General features: G+C 34.0%; 1 protein-coding gene across 8 annotated transcripts in view; it reads left to right on the top strand.

Moving 5' to 3' along the window:
- The window catches only part of Klc (kinesin light chain), a 181,927-nt gene extending 171,161 nt beyond the window's left edge, over positions 1 to 10,766 (top strand). For 6 of the 8 annotated variants that reach the window (XM_068390937.1, XM_068390939.1, XM_068390935.1 and 3 more), the window contains 3 exons: positions 1,540 to 1,670; positions 3,680 to 3,734; positions 8,179 to 10,766. In XM_068390937.1, coding sequence (XP_068247038.1) covers positions 1,540 to 1,670; positions 3,680 to 3,734; positions 8,179 to 8,271 — 279 coding nt within the window. In that variant the 3' untranslated portion in view covers positions 8,272 to 10,766. The remainder of the gene's footprint in view (positions 1 to 1,539; positions 1,671 to 3,679; positions 3,735 to 8,178) is intronic. The other 2 variants (XM_068390943.1, XM_068390941.1) reach the window with 1 other exon arrangement.
- Positions 10,767 to 15,018: the final 4,252 nt, after the last annotated feature.

Raw genomic sequence — 15,018 nt, 5'->3', positions numbered from 1 at the left:
AGCTTGTATTGTGTTAACATTGAAGTATCCTGGAGTATTCTTAAAGGGTGGTTGTATGAGACATGCTTTTGGGAAACTGGAAGATACTTGATTTGATTGCAGATGATAATCGTAAAGATTTTAGAAAATGTGTGAATTAAAAGGTTTTGTTTAGGGTGGTTTCTAGAAGGCATTTATAAGGTTGTGGTCTCTCGAAGTTTCGTTTTTTAGTGTGGCGTTAAGAGGTTTTCTTTGGCTTTTAAAGTTGAAATTTTTTGTTGTGAAGGCTGTGTTGGAATGGATTCTTAAGAAATATTTTGATATGATTCGACTAACTTTGTGTTTTATATATAGATTTTTATGTATTCTAAATATTTTTGTAGCTATAACATTGCTAAGTAACCTAAAATGGTTGCATACACTCAATTTTCCTCATGTAATTTCCTTAAATTAATTCCTTTGCCTCGAACAATGTACTATATGCTAGTCCATCTCTGGTAAAGTTTTGTGGTACCTGCATGTCCTCATTATAAACTGCATTGTATCGTAGTTAATGGCCTTAGCGTAAACTGCATCTCTACGGTTTGCACACAAATGGGAATAAAGGTACTTATAATTTCCTGTGTCTTTCCCTATTTTAATCATTTTAATTTGTTTTTATCTTTCATTCCAATAACTATGCTTTATGAAGTCTCATTTGTTTTGTTTCAAGATAACTATTATTATCTTATTAATCATTTTCAACAATCTTCAGCCAGAGTAAGGATTGATATTAGCAAATGTCATATCTAGTTTCATTTACATTTAGTTACAGTATTATGTAAGATTTAATTTACAGTATTTTGTACCAGTTGTACGGTCTTAGTTATCTGAAATTATCATACTCTCACCCTTTCTTTGAACAAAGATCTTGAAACATGCATGTTAATATTATTTTTCACTTAGTGTATTGGTGTTTGTGCATGTGTAGAGTAGTGGCAGCACTTAGCACTTTTGGTTTAGGCTCGCAGTGGTGGTGGTGAAAGAATTTTTCGTGTTGCTTTTTTTGGAAAATAATCAGGTTGCTTCAAGGTTCCACATTTTCTTCCAGTTACAAAGTCTGAGACATTATTTGCAACCATCCATTAATCAGATGTCTCTCATCTTGAAGGAGAACCAGTAAGAAATGTGAGATTGTCTTCAAAGAGAAACTATTGTCGACTAGTCATTTTTGTTTTTTGTTATAATGTATGTGCCACTTAAAACTACAGTAGTTTTTTATAAATTATCTATTCTATTTTAATCATAGATGAGAACATTACATTAATACTTGACATAAACTTTCAAAGAAATATGTGCAGTAGGATGCTTAGGAAAAAGATGATAACTTGTATTTATTTACAGTATAGGGAACTTTTTCTTTGCAAAATTGTTGTTGTCTCAGCCACCATAACTTTTGCATTTGGTGATATCCCCATCATGAAAACTTAAAAAAAATTAGAATGATAGCTTTGATAACCACCACCACCACTATTGAGGAGTCATGTTAGCCAAGTGTGTGATGCAATATCTGCCACATAGTATGAGTACGGTCGGCTGCGGAGGTCCAGTTCTTTCTCCAAGTTACGGGCTTCCATTAAGAAATCTAGTGCCAAGTTGGTGCACAAGCTGCGGGGCCGATTGGATGTAGAGAACGAGGACTCTGAAGCAAGGTAAGTTCCGTTTCAATCTCGTCGTTCCGATACCATCAGTAACATACTTTGTGAAAATTGTTTTTCTGTGCACGATAGATTTCGTGATATCCTGCTTCTTAAGGTAAAGCTGCTTGTCTTATCCGTTCATGACATTGCAATTAATCATAATTATAGTTTCTCACTGCTAATTTAGTATTTGCTTTTATATTATTGCATTTATTCACTTTGTCTCTGTGAATTTGATGGCAAAAAAACACCTTTCACATGAAATTCAGTATTTCTTTTTCTTATCCATACTTGATATTTTAGAAACTCCTGTTTAATGTTAGTAGTCAAGCAGCTATTTATAGTAACATATGTTTGTTTTTTCATAACCAGCACAAATTACACTATTAAGCATAAATGAATAAATCAGTGGCATTTATATGACTCGCCAACCGTACGTGTTTTATGGTTTGTTAGTGTGTGGGGTAATACTAATTAGTCATAACAAGTGTTAAATATTGAATATTGCTGTCAGATTTTGTTGAGTGGAAAGAAAGTCACTTATAGATCCATATACTTGAACTTCTTTAGTTGATAGATAAAGTTTTTGTAATAGGTTCAGCCAAGAAGAGGAGACATTGTTTTAAGAAATATTTTTGGGGTCTAAAATTCACTTGTCTTTCCATTTGTGGAGTTTTCAGGCATGAAATGAAGCTAACCAATCTTTGCATCTGGCAAGACAAGAAACTGCTTTTATTTGAAAACCTGTAACTTATATTTCTCAAGAAATTTTCACTCCCTCAAAGATTTGACTTATTTGAAAATGAAGTTTTCTTTGCTTTGGGCTTAACATTGGTCTTCAATGGTTCAGGATTTATTATTTTTATGGATATTTATTCCTGTTAAATTCCTGTTACAGTAATACCAAGCTCACTTTTTGTCAGTCTTAGTATCGAAGGTAATATACCAATGTGTGAGTTCGGTATGTTATATGAGTAGATTCCTAACATTTTTCTGAAGCCAAAACTAGTTAAAGGAAAAGTAAAGAATAAAATCATTTTGAAAATGACATACAGTACACCCGTTGAACACCAAAGATAGTGGATGCAAATCTTAAAAAAAAAGAGGTAACTTTTTTTATTTGGTAGAAATATGAAGAGAATTCTGCAAGTTGTAAGGTGAAGAGCTATTCCTTTATGAATTACACAACTTGGTTAAGTCACTTTTTGCTTTTGTGGAGGGAGATGGAAAGAATGGCCAAGACTAAACTGTCTATGGATAACCTACATCACCGTAAATATTTTCATCTCTGCTTTTATATTGGTAGGGTCATATGTGAAATGAGTTCTCTCCACTCGCGTTTCTGTCCTTTTCACTAATTTGCTTGAAGTCCCTTTAGGTGTAGGTCTTCATCTGTAACATTTTCATGAGAATTTCAACATGTTTAGGTCTTGTTACCTTTTTACCTACCGAACTTCTGTCTAACTGTTCCCATCCTATCTCATTACCATAAATGTCCAAGCCATCTGTCTCAATATTTCAGTCGTCTTCCCCCCCTCCCCTTTTTTTTTTTTCTTTTTCTTTTTTTTTCCCATAAGTGACTTCGTAATGATCTTATTTCACCTGCATTGGAAAAATTAGATACATGAACGTGAGGTAACAAAGATACTGACTGGGTCTAGTATTAAAAGCATGGAGTTGAATTTCTAGAGTCTAGTCTCGTATTCGTGGTGTTAGCATGTCTTGCTTTTGCATCAGTGTGTAAGATAGGTGACTTTTATTCACTGCTGCAACTACTAGTGTTTAGAAGATATCTGGAATGTATGCATACTTAGGACAGGCTTACTCACGTGTTTCAAGAATGGTTGTTTAGGTTAGTTGTCTTTGTGATCTGTGAAGCTTTGCCATATTACAATTCAAACACCTGCTTGGATTTTATCCATCGTGATTATTTACTACTTTGTCTTTTTCTCCTTTTAATGAGGGGCTTTTGAATATTAGGTAAAGTTATATTCATTCGCTTATTTTTTTTTCAATTTCAGAATGAAGCGAGCAAGTTCAATGTCCGTTCTTAGTGGAGAGGATTGTAATAAAGAGGTAAGTGTTTGTTTTTTATTCATAACTTGTCTTAATTTTATTATCAACAATTAGAGGTTTGAGGTTACTATTATTTTCGTGAAGTAAATCACACAGTGATTATATATAGACATAGCAGTGGTTTTCTATAATCACTTGTTCAGATATATCTGTCAGGTTATAAAACTAGCTATAGTGTCAATGTAAAGCTTATCACCTTTGATTTATTGTAATGTTCAACAGTGAGAAACCACATAAGTAAACATTTGATAATTTTATACAAATATTATTTGACACGATCAGAAAGTTATTGGTAGGAAATGGGTTGAAGTCATTTGGTGCCATTAGAATCTGAGTGTGTTGATATGGTTTTAATGTTGAAACATAGAAGCTAATATTAATTTATTTGTTTATATCAACCTTCCAGAAGCTTGGTTTAATCAACCTTCACCTGTAAAATTTAAAAATTTTCCTATTTCCTTTCAATAAGGACATGCACTAAGTAAATGAAGGAGCATTCTGGCTGGAAGTGTTAACCAACACGTCATTCTCTTTTTTTTTAGTTGTTTCTTCAGTCATCCAGTACTGATTGAACCTACCCCAGATTGTTAGCTTATTACTGAGCATGAAGATTACTTCCCTTGGTTTCCTTAGCAATTATTGCTTGGAATGTTCAAGGGAATTATTTCTGCAAGTTCATCATTCACATTTCTTTGGGTATCGTGCCAGGGACAAAACTTATTTAAAGTAGAAATGTATGTCTCCCTCAAGGTACCTCTCATGTGAATGTATGCTGTAATGGGTGCCGACCAAGTAAATATTGCAAAGTGCTAAAGGGAACTTTTTCCAGAGAAAGCCAGGGAAAACTAGGCTAGTTGATTGTAGCGGGGATAACAGTGATAATGGCAAGCCTTCACCTTTAGACAATTCACATTATCAGGCAGCTTTCCTTTCTTAACATTCTCAAGTCCAGTGGGTCCTCTCTTAAAATGTTAACTCTGGTCCTATCCACCCCATTACCAACCTAACCTAACTTCCCAAGGTGAATCTAGTATTCAAAGTGTTTCTTTCAGTAAGGGTTCTGAAAGTTCGCTGCTCATTACAGATTCGAAAGCCTCTCAGAGAACCTTGAATTCTTTAATTACCGTATATTTCGCGTATAAGGCGACCCTATATTCCAAAATTTAACCATTACAATGGGGGGTCGTCTTATACTACCGTTATGAAAATCACACCTTGAATTCTATGTCAGGTTTATCAGTAGGCTAGCCTAGTTTGAGGTGCGATAACCACCGACACACATGAAATGATTTACATTAAGATATAAATGTATAATAAAAGTAATAAAACCATTTTTACTGTATATATTATTGGCATATCTACAGAAATAACATAAATAATAAATTTGAGGAATAATTCCATATCAGATACCAACTTTTAACCGTACGAGCACAGCTGAGAAAATGTAAACATCGAGTATTGGTTGCATTGTTAGCAACTTTTCCTCTCGCTATTCTTTCAGTAATTTTAATGCTAGTGTTAATTATGATAGTAATACCTTACAGGATATCATAATATTTATTCATTTAATTATTATTATTATTTTTTGCTGTAAATAACAATTTGGATTACAAACGGTACAACCTTTATTTTTCAATAAAAATTACGGGACATTACAGTATTGCATTTAAAACTTAAAAAATTGTAAAACTTTTATTTCCAATCAATATTAAACATCAAACCTGCGACATGTATATATCTAAAACCCATAATACTTCTCTCAGTCATTACTATGTTTCGAAAAGCTGTTCGAACATAAGAGATTCATCACATATGCCATCATCGTAAGGATTCCCTTGTTGATTCTTAGTCTCTTAAGTGTTTCTTTCAATAAAAATTCTGAAAGTTCGCTACACAATACAGAATCAAAAACCTTTCACAGAACTGCTAAATATTTAATTTAGATGATGCAATTCTAGTGACTCATATAAGACAAATAAATTGAGAGGCAGAAGACCGATTGGGTAGTGTGGATACTGATATCCCTCCATTTGCTGAAGTAAGCACTCTTAAATTGTATATTATTACATACGTGGAAGGCACGGCATATCGTAGGATTTCCTTAAACTTTTTTGGGATGAACAAAGTTTCAACTAAATTGCTAAGCTCTAGGCCCCATAGTAGCTACAGGACTGTTGTCTAATTAAATTTGAAATCTCTTATCAAAAAGTGTGTGGGGTTTAATTTAATAATCAATATGGTATCAATCAATGCATCGTTTTGATCAAGAAATATCACTTAGACTAGCTACAATTTGGTATTTTAAATAGTTTTATTAAACCATTAGGGACTCCATATCTTGCTTGTATTTTGAGATTGTTTGTTAAAAGTAATCAAGACCAGGTTAGTAAATTGTATCCTTGGTGCAGTCCACTACTTTTAATTAGATTAATCCTATCTCTTTCCTGCACTAGCATCTCACCTCCAGTAGTGTTGGAATTAGCAACGTGAACCTCTGGGGAGGCTCATAGAAATAAATATCATTTAATAATAACATTTCTCATACTCGCCTGATGTTCACATTCATGCCCCATACTGCGTCGTGGTGTCAAGAGGGTAGAGATCATTGGGATTTGGATACCGGAGACAAAGAGAATGGCATGTCAGTTACCACTTGATACAGAGCTCCTTACTTTACAAAGTGCACGTGTTTATTAACCCTTTTAACCCCAAAGGACATACTGGTATGTTTCACAAAACTCATCCCTTTACCCCAAGCGCAAAAAAACTGCCATTTAAATTTTTTTTTGCATATTTTTGATAATTTTTTGAGAAACTTCAGGCATTTTCCAAGAGAATGAGACCAACCTGACCTCTCTATGACAAAAATTAAGGCTGTTAGAGCAATTTAGAAAAAATATACTGCAAAATGTGCTTGAAAAAAAATAACCCCTGGGGTTAAGGGTTGGAAATTTCCAAATACCCTGGGGGTAAAAGGGTTAAAGGGAAGAAAAGGGGAAAATGTTAAAATTTTAGAGGTAAAGATCGATTAAACCAAGCTGCTGGAGAAGAAGCAATATGATCATTAGGTGAGTATTGAAATAAGGAATTTTACTATTGAAATTCTGTTTTTACTATAGAAATCAGAGTTTTACTTTTGTATTGTTAATCTAAATTTTTCTGTCATATCTTTTATAAAAGAGAAAATTGTTTGAAGCTTTTGAATATGAATTTTCTTCCAGTTTTTTTTATGATTTTCCACTTTTATTTCGGATTTTATCCTCTATATAATGTGAATATAAATGTGTACTTACTTAAGAATTTTTATAGGATTTTATCCATTGTGTGTTCTCTTATCTAGACTTTTTCATACCATATTCGATATATATGTCAGTTGATTGACTGCTTGAAAAGTTTGCGAGTTTGATCATTACAGGGATTTTTTAGCATCATTCTAAAAGTGTCTTTTCACATTTGTTTAAAATGCTTGCCGATTTTGGTTGTGCTGATTCACCACATTATTACAAAAATGAGGTCATTATTCCAACTCCCATAAAACTACATTTTCTCAGTCCGTAAATTTACAAGTCTTTGGTAGTTCCTTATGTTTGTGCCATAAGGACAGGTATCTCAAAATGAAAGCTGTATATTGCCATTATTCATTTTATAATAGGTTTGCAACATATTTTGGGATACCTTCAATAAGATAAAAGACTTATACAATTAAGAAAAAGGGGCATTTTGTATGCTCTTCCTATTAATAGCATACAGTGCTGTACCTTGAGGCAAAAGAGTTACTGTATGAAGCGTAGTTAAATTAAAGCCACATGATTCATAACTCTAGATGGTAGATTGGTTGGGTCGTTAAATCAGAAAACTGACAAAGAAGAAAGAAATTAGAGGTGATAAACATGTCTTTATTGCTCTATGGTAGTTAGGATTTCAAGGTTAGAATCTGGTACAGGCCTACACAAATGATAGCACAAGAAGTAAAAGCAAAGATAGAATGCTACTATGTACAGTACTATATGGGACTTAATTCATTATCAGGTATTGTCCATTTACATGAGGACAAACTCCAAACTATCCACATATGTGAGTTTCCACTATAATACATTCTTATTTCACACATTGATAATCGACTACTTCCGGACACTAGGTGAAAGTGGTAGAGCTAATTCATTTTTGCTGTTCATCATAGTTTAACCAAAATTGCCACTTGCATTCAAGAATTTTGAATTAAATATGTATTAAAAGATTAAGGGTATTCAGCATATAAGTTACTCCTGTGCTAGTATAACAATAGAATGGGCTGTGAAATACCGTAATTGTTTCATAGAAAATCCCCATTATGGTATTCTCAGATATCTTGACTAATTTTCTAGACATACTGTGGTGTAATAAGTTAATTTTTACATTTGCATCCTATAGTATAAGATTAATTTCTTAATTTCTGTTATTTCAGATACTAGTGGTGCCTCTGGCTCTTCGTGGTCGTGCAGTAAGCTCCGAACATCTATCCCGACCAGTTGCTTCTGCCTCACTTGGCCTTCGTTAGAACCTGTGGAAAAGTTTATTTCTTCTTTATCTGCTCCAGTTTTCATCAAATTTCTAAGTAGCTTAAGCAAATGCAGGATTGACAAGATGTCCTGGCTTTGCTGCTGATTATCAAGGCCATATACTGTACTGTCCAAATAGTCAACGTAAGGAAAGGAGGGGGGACGGGGGTGGGATATCCTTATATTGTGCATGGTCTTAGGAGTTGTAGTTCCTCCCCACCCCCTCACCTAACTGCTTTGGATTTGCCGATGATTTATTCTGTAACGTCCAAAGTGTTGGATTGAGCCAGTAAAGAATAATTACAGATTTCAAATGTCTTTCTCTTGAATAGAAAAATGTACTTGCTGATGTTGCTCTGTACCATTACTAGAGTTTCATGGTACATAAGGGGTTAGATTCCATGCATAATGATTACTTTTGTCAACTGCTGTCAAAAGAGACAATATTTGCCCAGCATAAGGCAGGCAGTAGCCCCTGGTCATACTGCACAGAGAAAGGAGAGAGGCCCCTGGTTTTTACTTGAGTTGTATTTGCACAGACTTAACTTCTGATCTATTGCCTGGCTGCAGTAGATGGTGACTTAAGCCAAAGTGATCAACTGTGACGGCATCATTGAGACTAGTATAAGAGTGTTGGTCTAGCATAGATGTTGGCGTCTGATTTCATTGGGAGAGGCGCAAGTGGCACCACTTTTGGCTATGGAGTCTCTGTCCGTTGATTGGCTACCTAAGTCCCTCGATTTCATTTGAGTGACTTCAGGGACAAGCATTGAGTAGTGAAGGAAAAGTAACATACTGTGTTATAGTCTACACAAACATATGCATACTTTGTGTAATTATGTATGTATGTGAATATATATATCTAATTATATATATATATATGAATGTATATTTATACTTATGTATATTTAGCTCTCATAAATGCATATATGCATGTACAGATATATGTAAATGCATATGTGTACTTTGTATGATTATATATGTATGTGCAATATATATTTATATGTATATATACATAGTTTGGCTTAGAATGTATGAATTTGTATATTCACATATATATACACTTGACACATTCATATCTATTATTTCAGAGCCTTAACAACTAGCATGTTTCAGAAGTTTTCATCTATAGCCTTAGCGATATTATGTCAGAAGAAAACCTTTTGCCATAATCATGTATTGCAGTTATAATGAGTTTGCACATGTAATCACGAAAGCAAAATTTTAGTGCAATTTCATGTTATTTGTGGTAAATGTGCATTGAGGGTTATTTAATTTGAAATGTCTTGATTGTATTATGCTTTTATATTGATATAGCAGAAGATGAAGAAGAAGAAGAAAAGTACTGAAATCCAAAAAATGCATAATGAAAGGTGACATTTTGCATTCCATGATGATCTTGATATAGATATCTAGTCTTTTTATTTATTTACTCAACCTTATGCGTTCTTGTTTTGTACACACTTAATTTGACCTCAAAACATTCTTTGTACAGTGTACTGTATATGCAGACATGTGTCTTCTATGACAAAATACTGTACACGATTAATACTCTCATTTTTTGTAGTCTTCTACTCATAACCTCTTGCCCGTTCATTCTTTCACAGTATTTATTGCTTACACATATCTACTTGTACAGGCACATACACATATTCAAACACTTGTATATCTGAGTTAACAACATGCAGTCATGTGGTCTTAAGTCAATCATTTTTTTGTGTGTGCAGGGTCTGCATTTTGTATATTTTCATGTTTATTACTTACTGTAGATATTTGTTGCATTAAGATTTAAGGAATGAATTTTTTATATTGAAACATTCTGGAAAAAAAATGTTTGTACAGTAGATCTGCTGAGCGAAATTCATGTATCGCTGCTTGTGTGTGCGTGGAAGGTAGTTGTATGGTGAAGCTAAATAGGAAAAGTGCTCACAGCTTTTCACGTAGCTTTGGAATGGATCTATTTTTCAGACCCTCAATTTTTCCAGGTTGAGCATCAGTTTGGAAGAAATAGGAATAGGTTTTGTAATTTCTTGGTCACTCCAATTACGATGTGGGTTGTTGTGAACGGAAAAAATTGGAAATGGTCCAAGCACGAGGATGAATGTACTGAAAGGGAAACGGCAGACTTTAAAGCTTATTGCACAATTAACCTGAGTAAAAGTCTGATGATATAACAAGGATGATGGTCATGGAGATTTTGTAATGGTGAAGACTGTGATTTTCCTACTTTTTCATCACCTTGCACAGGTTACGATGTAAGCAAGCGTGTCATTGTATGTATCTGAAATGGGAAGTTAGGTAAGAAGAAGAAACAAGGGATGAATTTATGGTTTAAGTGGAGAGAGGAACTATTAAAAGCTTCAGCACATCATCTGTTTGAACATTTACGACCCAAATTTTTGGTTGGCTTTTTGTCTGCTTTTGTCTGTGCATTCCCACAGTGACACAGCATCCAGTGTAGGAAAGTTATCAATAAACAACTTGATGGCTTAAATTTTGTTTTAATATCTTTTAAAGCGTCGCGGATTTCTATTACAGAGGTCCCGAGTTCGGTCCCCGCCAGGGACGCGAATACCGTGAGACCTTCTACCGGGGGTACTCCCAGGGTGACGCCTGGGGTGGGGGGGTTAGAGGGCTGGCTATTGGTCGCCCGAGGAGAACGATGTAAATCGTCTCAGTGGAGACCTAAAACCCGCAACTTTAATTTTTTTTAATTTATTTAAATTGATAAACTTGCAATGTATAACTCCGAAATAATTAAAATATTACAGCCAGATTAGATAATAGTATCATTAGGTAAGTTTAATCAAACATATTTTTATTTTCTTTTACTTTGGTAATACGCTGTATTGGCAATATAAGAGCCAGTAATATAACAACATCTCGACTAAAGTAAAGATTAATTTGACTTTGTCTGGTAGTATGTCTTCCATTTCATATAGAATAAGCTGTATTGGTTATTAACATGCTGAGAAACTCCATATCCATAACTATGCCAGGGAGGCTGTTCCACAGGTCTACATTAAAGGAGAGAATAAGACTGATACAAAGTAATGTGACTAGTACCTTGTCAGATTATCCATGACTACATTCTGTAAAATGTGTAAAATGCTATAAATGTGCCGCAGATATTGGAAACTTTAGTGAGTAACATAAGCTGAACTTTTCTTTTATATTCTTAGAAAATATTTTTAGTATTTTATGACCTTATGTCATACAGTATTCAATACCGTAAGTCCTATATTGGAATATATTAGCAACTGCCAATCATCCCTTGTTGGCACTCATGCTATCAGTTCTTGTGCATTCATGGTCAGCAGACATTGCAGAAATGATTGAGTGTCTGGTTAGGATGAAGGAATGTTAGCTGGCTGTTTTAGAGATGGTAAGGCAATCTCATTTTATGTAGTCTATTCTTTCAGTATTGGTAATGTCCTTGGTTGTTATCATTATTAATTTTTTCATCCTTACAAGCCGAGATACTAATCTAGTTTGATAGGTAGAATGTTGCAAACCATGGTATACCAATATGGAAAGCAGTCGAGTGCATAGAAAAACTGTCAAGAATAAATCATAAGAGTAACAATAGAATATTAATTATGTGAATGTGAAGCACATTACTAGGAGAAAGACCATGGTGATTATCTAAAAAGATTTCCGAGATTAAGATAAGACAAAAGGATAAGGGAAAGATGATCTCTGTAAACTGTCAGACAATCTTTATAATAAAAAATTACTGAAAAGTCTTCATGAGTAGCCTATATCCTGTAGTAAGTTAACTCCAACCCAAGATAGTAGAAGGCCATGGTAGAGAGTGTATGAGTATCCAACACGGGAATATTTTGTTGATTTTAAAGCGATGTTCTCCCGAAAGAGTTAAGAGTACTTATCTCGGAGAAAGGTTCTTCTGCCTTTCCAATGTGGACAAATTATTATAATTATTACTTGCTAAGCTACAACCCTAGTTGGAAAAGCAGGATGCTATAAGCCCAGGGGCCCCAACAGGAAAAATAGCTCGGTAAGGAAAGGAAACCAGGAAAAATGAAATATTTTAAGAGCAGTAACAACACTGAAATAGATATTTCTTATATAAACTATCAAAACTTTTATCAAAACAAGAGGAAGAGAAATAAGATAGAATAGTGTGCCCGAGTGTACCCTCAAGCAAGAGAACTTTAACCAAAGACTGTAGAAGACCATGGGACAGAGGCTATGGCACTACCCAAGACTAGAGAACAGTGATTTGATTTTGGAGAGTCCTCCTAAAAGAGCTGCTTGCTATAGCCAAAGAGTATCTTCTGCCGTCACCATGACAAAAGTGCAGTAGTTAGCCCCTGAGTGAAGAAGAATTGTTTGGTAATCATAGTGTTGTCAGGTGTAAGAGGGCAGGAGATTGTGTAAAGAACAGGCCTGAGAAGTGTTATACTGCATTAGCTACTTACTTGAGGGTGAGTTTAATATAAAATCCAAAATCAAACATTTTGCCACATCTATTGAGTTTTAACTAAAATAAGCCACTGGTATAAATGAAAATGTATTCAGATGCTAATCTTTGGAAGTACTGTATGGAATGTTTGTGAAGCTATAAGTTGCGTTAGTAAATGTGTTGGAGAGTTGGGAGGATATTGAGGGTAAGAACGTATATTTTAGTTGACCTTTTGGTTGCTGGATTACAAAACTAATCCTTTGTTCCCCTTAAAAGTTTTGTCATCTTTATATTTAGAGATAACATTAATTTTATAGATAATAACATGCTAAATATTTTGCCAACAATTTTGGGTTGTTACTATTGTCACCAAGAATTCAGTATAGCTTATCCTACCAAAATTGGGTTAAGCCTGCGTAAATATTGATTTTCTCTTTGTGTAAGAAGAAATACTTCTTAGTCGTATGAATGTATAATATTCTGCAGGAAAGTTGGTGGCTAAACATTTTTTCATATTTCTTAATCTAACACAAATGTTATCTTTAAATATAAAGATGCGACAGAACTTTTAAGGGTAATAAATTATTAGTTTTATGGAAAAAAAAAGTAGAAATCCTGAACTTTTAATCCAGCAATCAAAAAGATCAACTAGAATATTTATTCCTCCTATTTTCTCCCAACTTCCAACACATTTTCCAATGCATCTTATCGATTCAAACATTCTATACTTCCAAAGCATAGGCATCAGAATACATTTGCATTTAAGGATGTGACCAGTTAGCTCACAAGGATGGTGAGGTTACATCGACCAAAGGAGCTAATGAGTTTGAGCGGGACTCGAACCCCAGTCTGGCAATCGCCAGTCAGGGACATTACCACATCGTAAAAAAAAGTTTATGCAATGATCTCCAGAATTAAATAATTTTGAGTGTCGCACCTATGTGGACTAAATTTGGAACTCTTTCTGGTCCAAGGCTACATTGAGTAAATCGATGAAGCTATAATTTATTGTATGCTAGACTTTCTGAACGATTAATACCACATTGTCCCATATGATAAAACAAAGAATAAGGTAATAAAACGTTAATAGAATCTGTTCATTGGAACAATATAAAAGTAACGCCCAAAGGCAATTCTCATTTTCCCAGCAATTTAGAATTTAATTAGATTACTGCCAATAAAATAAGGAATTTCTTTTATTGTCTAACCAAATAGTTCAAAATTGTTTACGAATTTCCAGCTTATTTGCCATATAGCCCATTTTGACTTGAGATATGGTGATTCATTAAGTATAAACAAAAAATTAATTAATTCGATATCCGGGTGAACTGGAATGTTTGGGAGAGACAAATAAATCTCTGATTCTTTAACGGCAAAACGATTAGAATTTACATAGTATTTTCTAGATTGTGATGGCCCGATGGATCAAGACTAGGATGATGACATAATTTCAAATTGTCCTATACAATGGATTACAGAAAAAAAAATATATATATAGTTTACACATTTCTGCTGTATCGCCGAAAAAGTGAAATAGCTACACCTTGTAGTTACTGGTAGTTACTGAGCTGGGAATTATTTTCAATAAACAATATTCTAGCAAAACCTGTACAATACCGGATGGCTTAAGCTACATCGTTGGTTAACTTCAACTCATCTTAGATCGTATTAAAAACAAATACGATATGATTAAAGTATTTTTTTCAAATATTTTCATAGATATGAGGTATGCTTTTGAAATGAAAAAAAAAGGATGGCTAACATTTTCGTTGACCAACAAAGCCTGCTAGAAAGCTCTTATAAAAATAATAACGGAATTATCCGAAGTAGGTAAATGAGAAATATATTGAAGTCTGCTCAAACGAGGTTAGTTTTCGTTTTCTTTGAATCTTTAAATTCTTGAGTAAAAGAACGAATAGGTTTCCCCTGATTACGGCCCATCAAATAGCATTAGCCTATGCCAATGAAACTGATTTAATATAAATGAACGAGCCTTCTCCTATTCCTACTGGGTTTTAAGTACAAATAAAGTACAACATGAACTCATAAAAGATAATGTGGAGCTCTAGTAAAATGAAAATTATTCAAATAAAATTCAGAATTTCAGGTTAAAAGGACAGTGATATGAGACAGGTCTCAAAACGTGGTGTTCTCTCTCTCTCTCTCTCTCTCTCTCTCTCTCTCTCTCTCTCTCTCTCTCTCTCTCTCTCTCTCTCTCTCTCTCTCTCTCTCTCTCTCTCTCTCTCATAATTATATAAAATATATATTCCTTAAAATACGTAATTACATTTGTCGTTTGCAACGAAATTCTTAAAGATTT

The sequence above is a fragment of the Palaemon carinicauda genome, chromosome 17 (assembly GCF_036898095.1).
Source record: "Palaemon carinicauda isolate YSFRI2023 chromosome 17, ASM3689809v2, whole genome shotgun sequence".
Taxonomy (NCBI): domain Eukaryota; kingdom Metazoa; phylum Arthropoda; class Malacostraca; order Decapoda; family Palaemonidae; genus Palaemon; species Palaemon carinicauda.
This window is presented reverse-complemented; position numbering and strand designations above follow the sequence as displayed.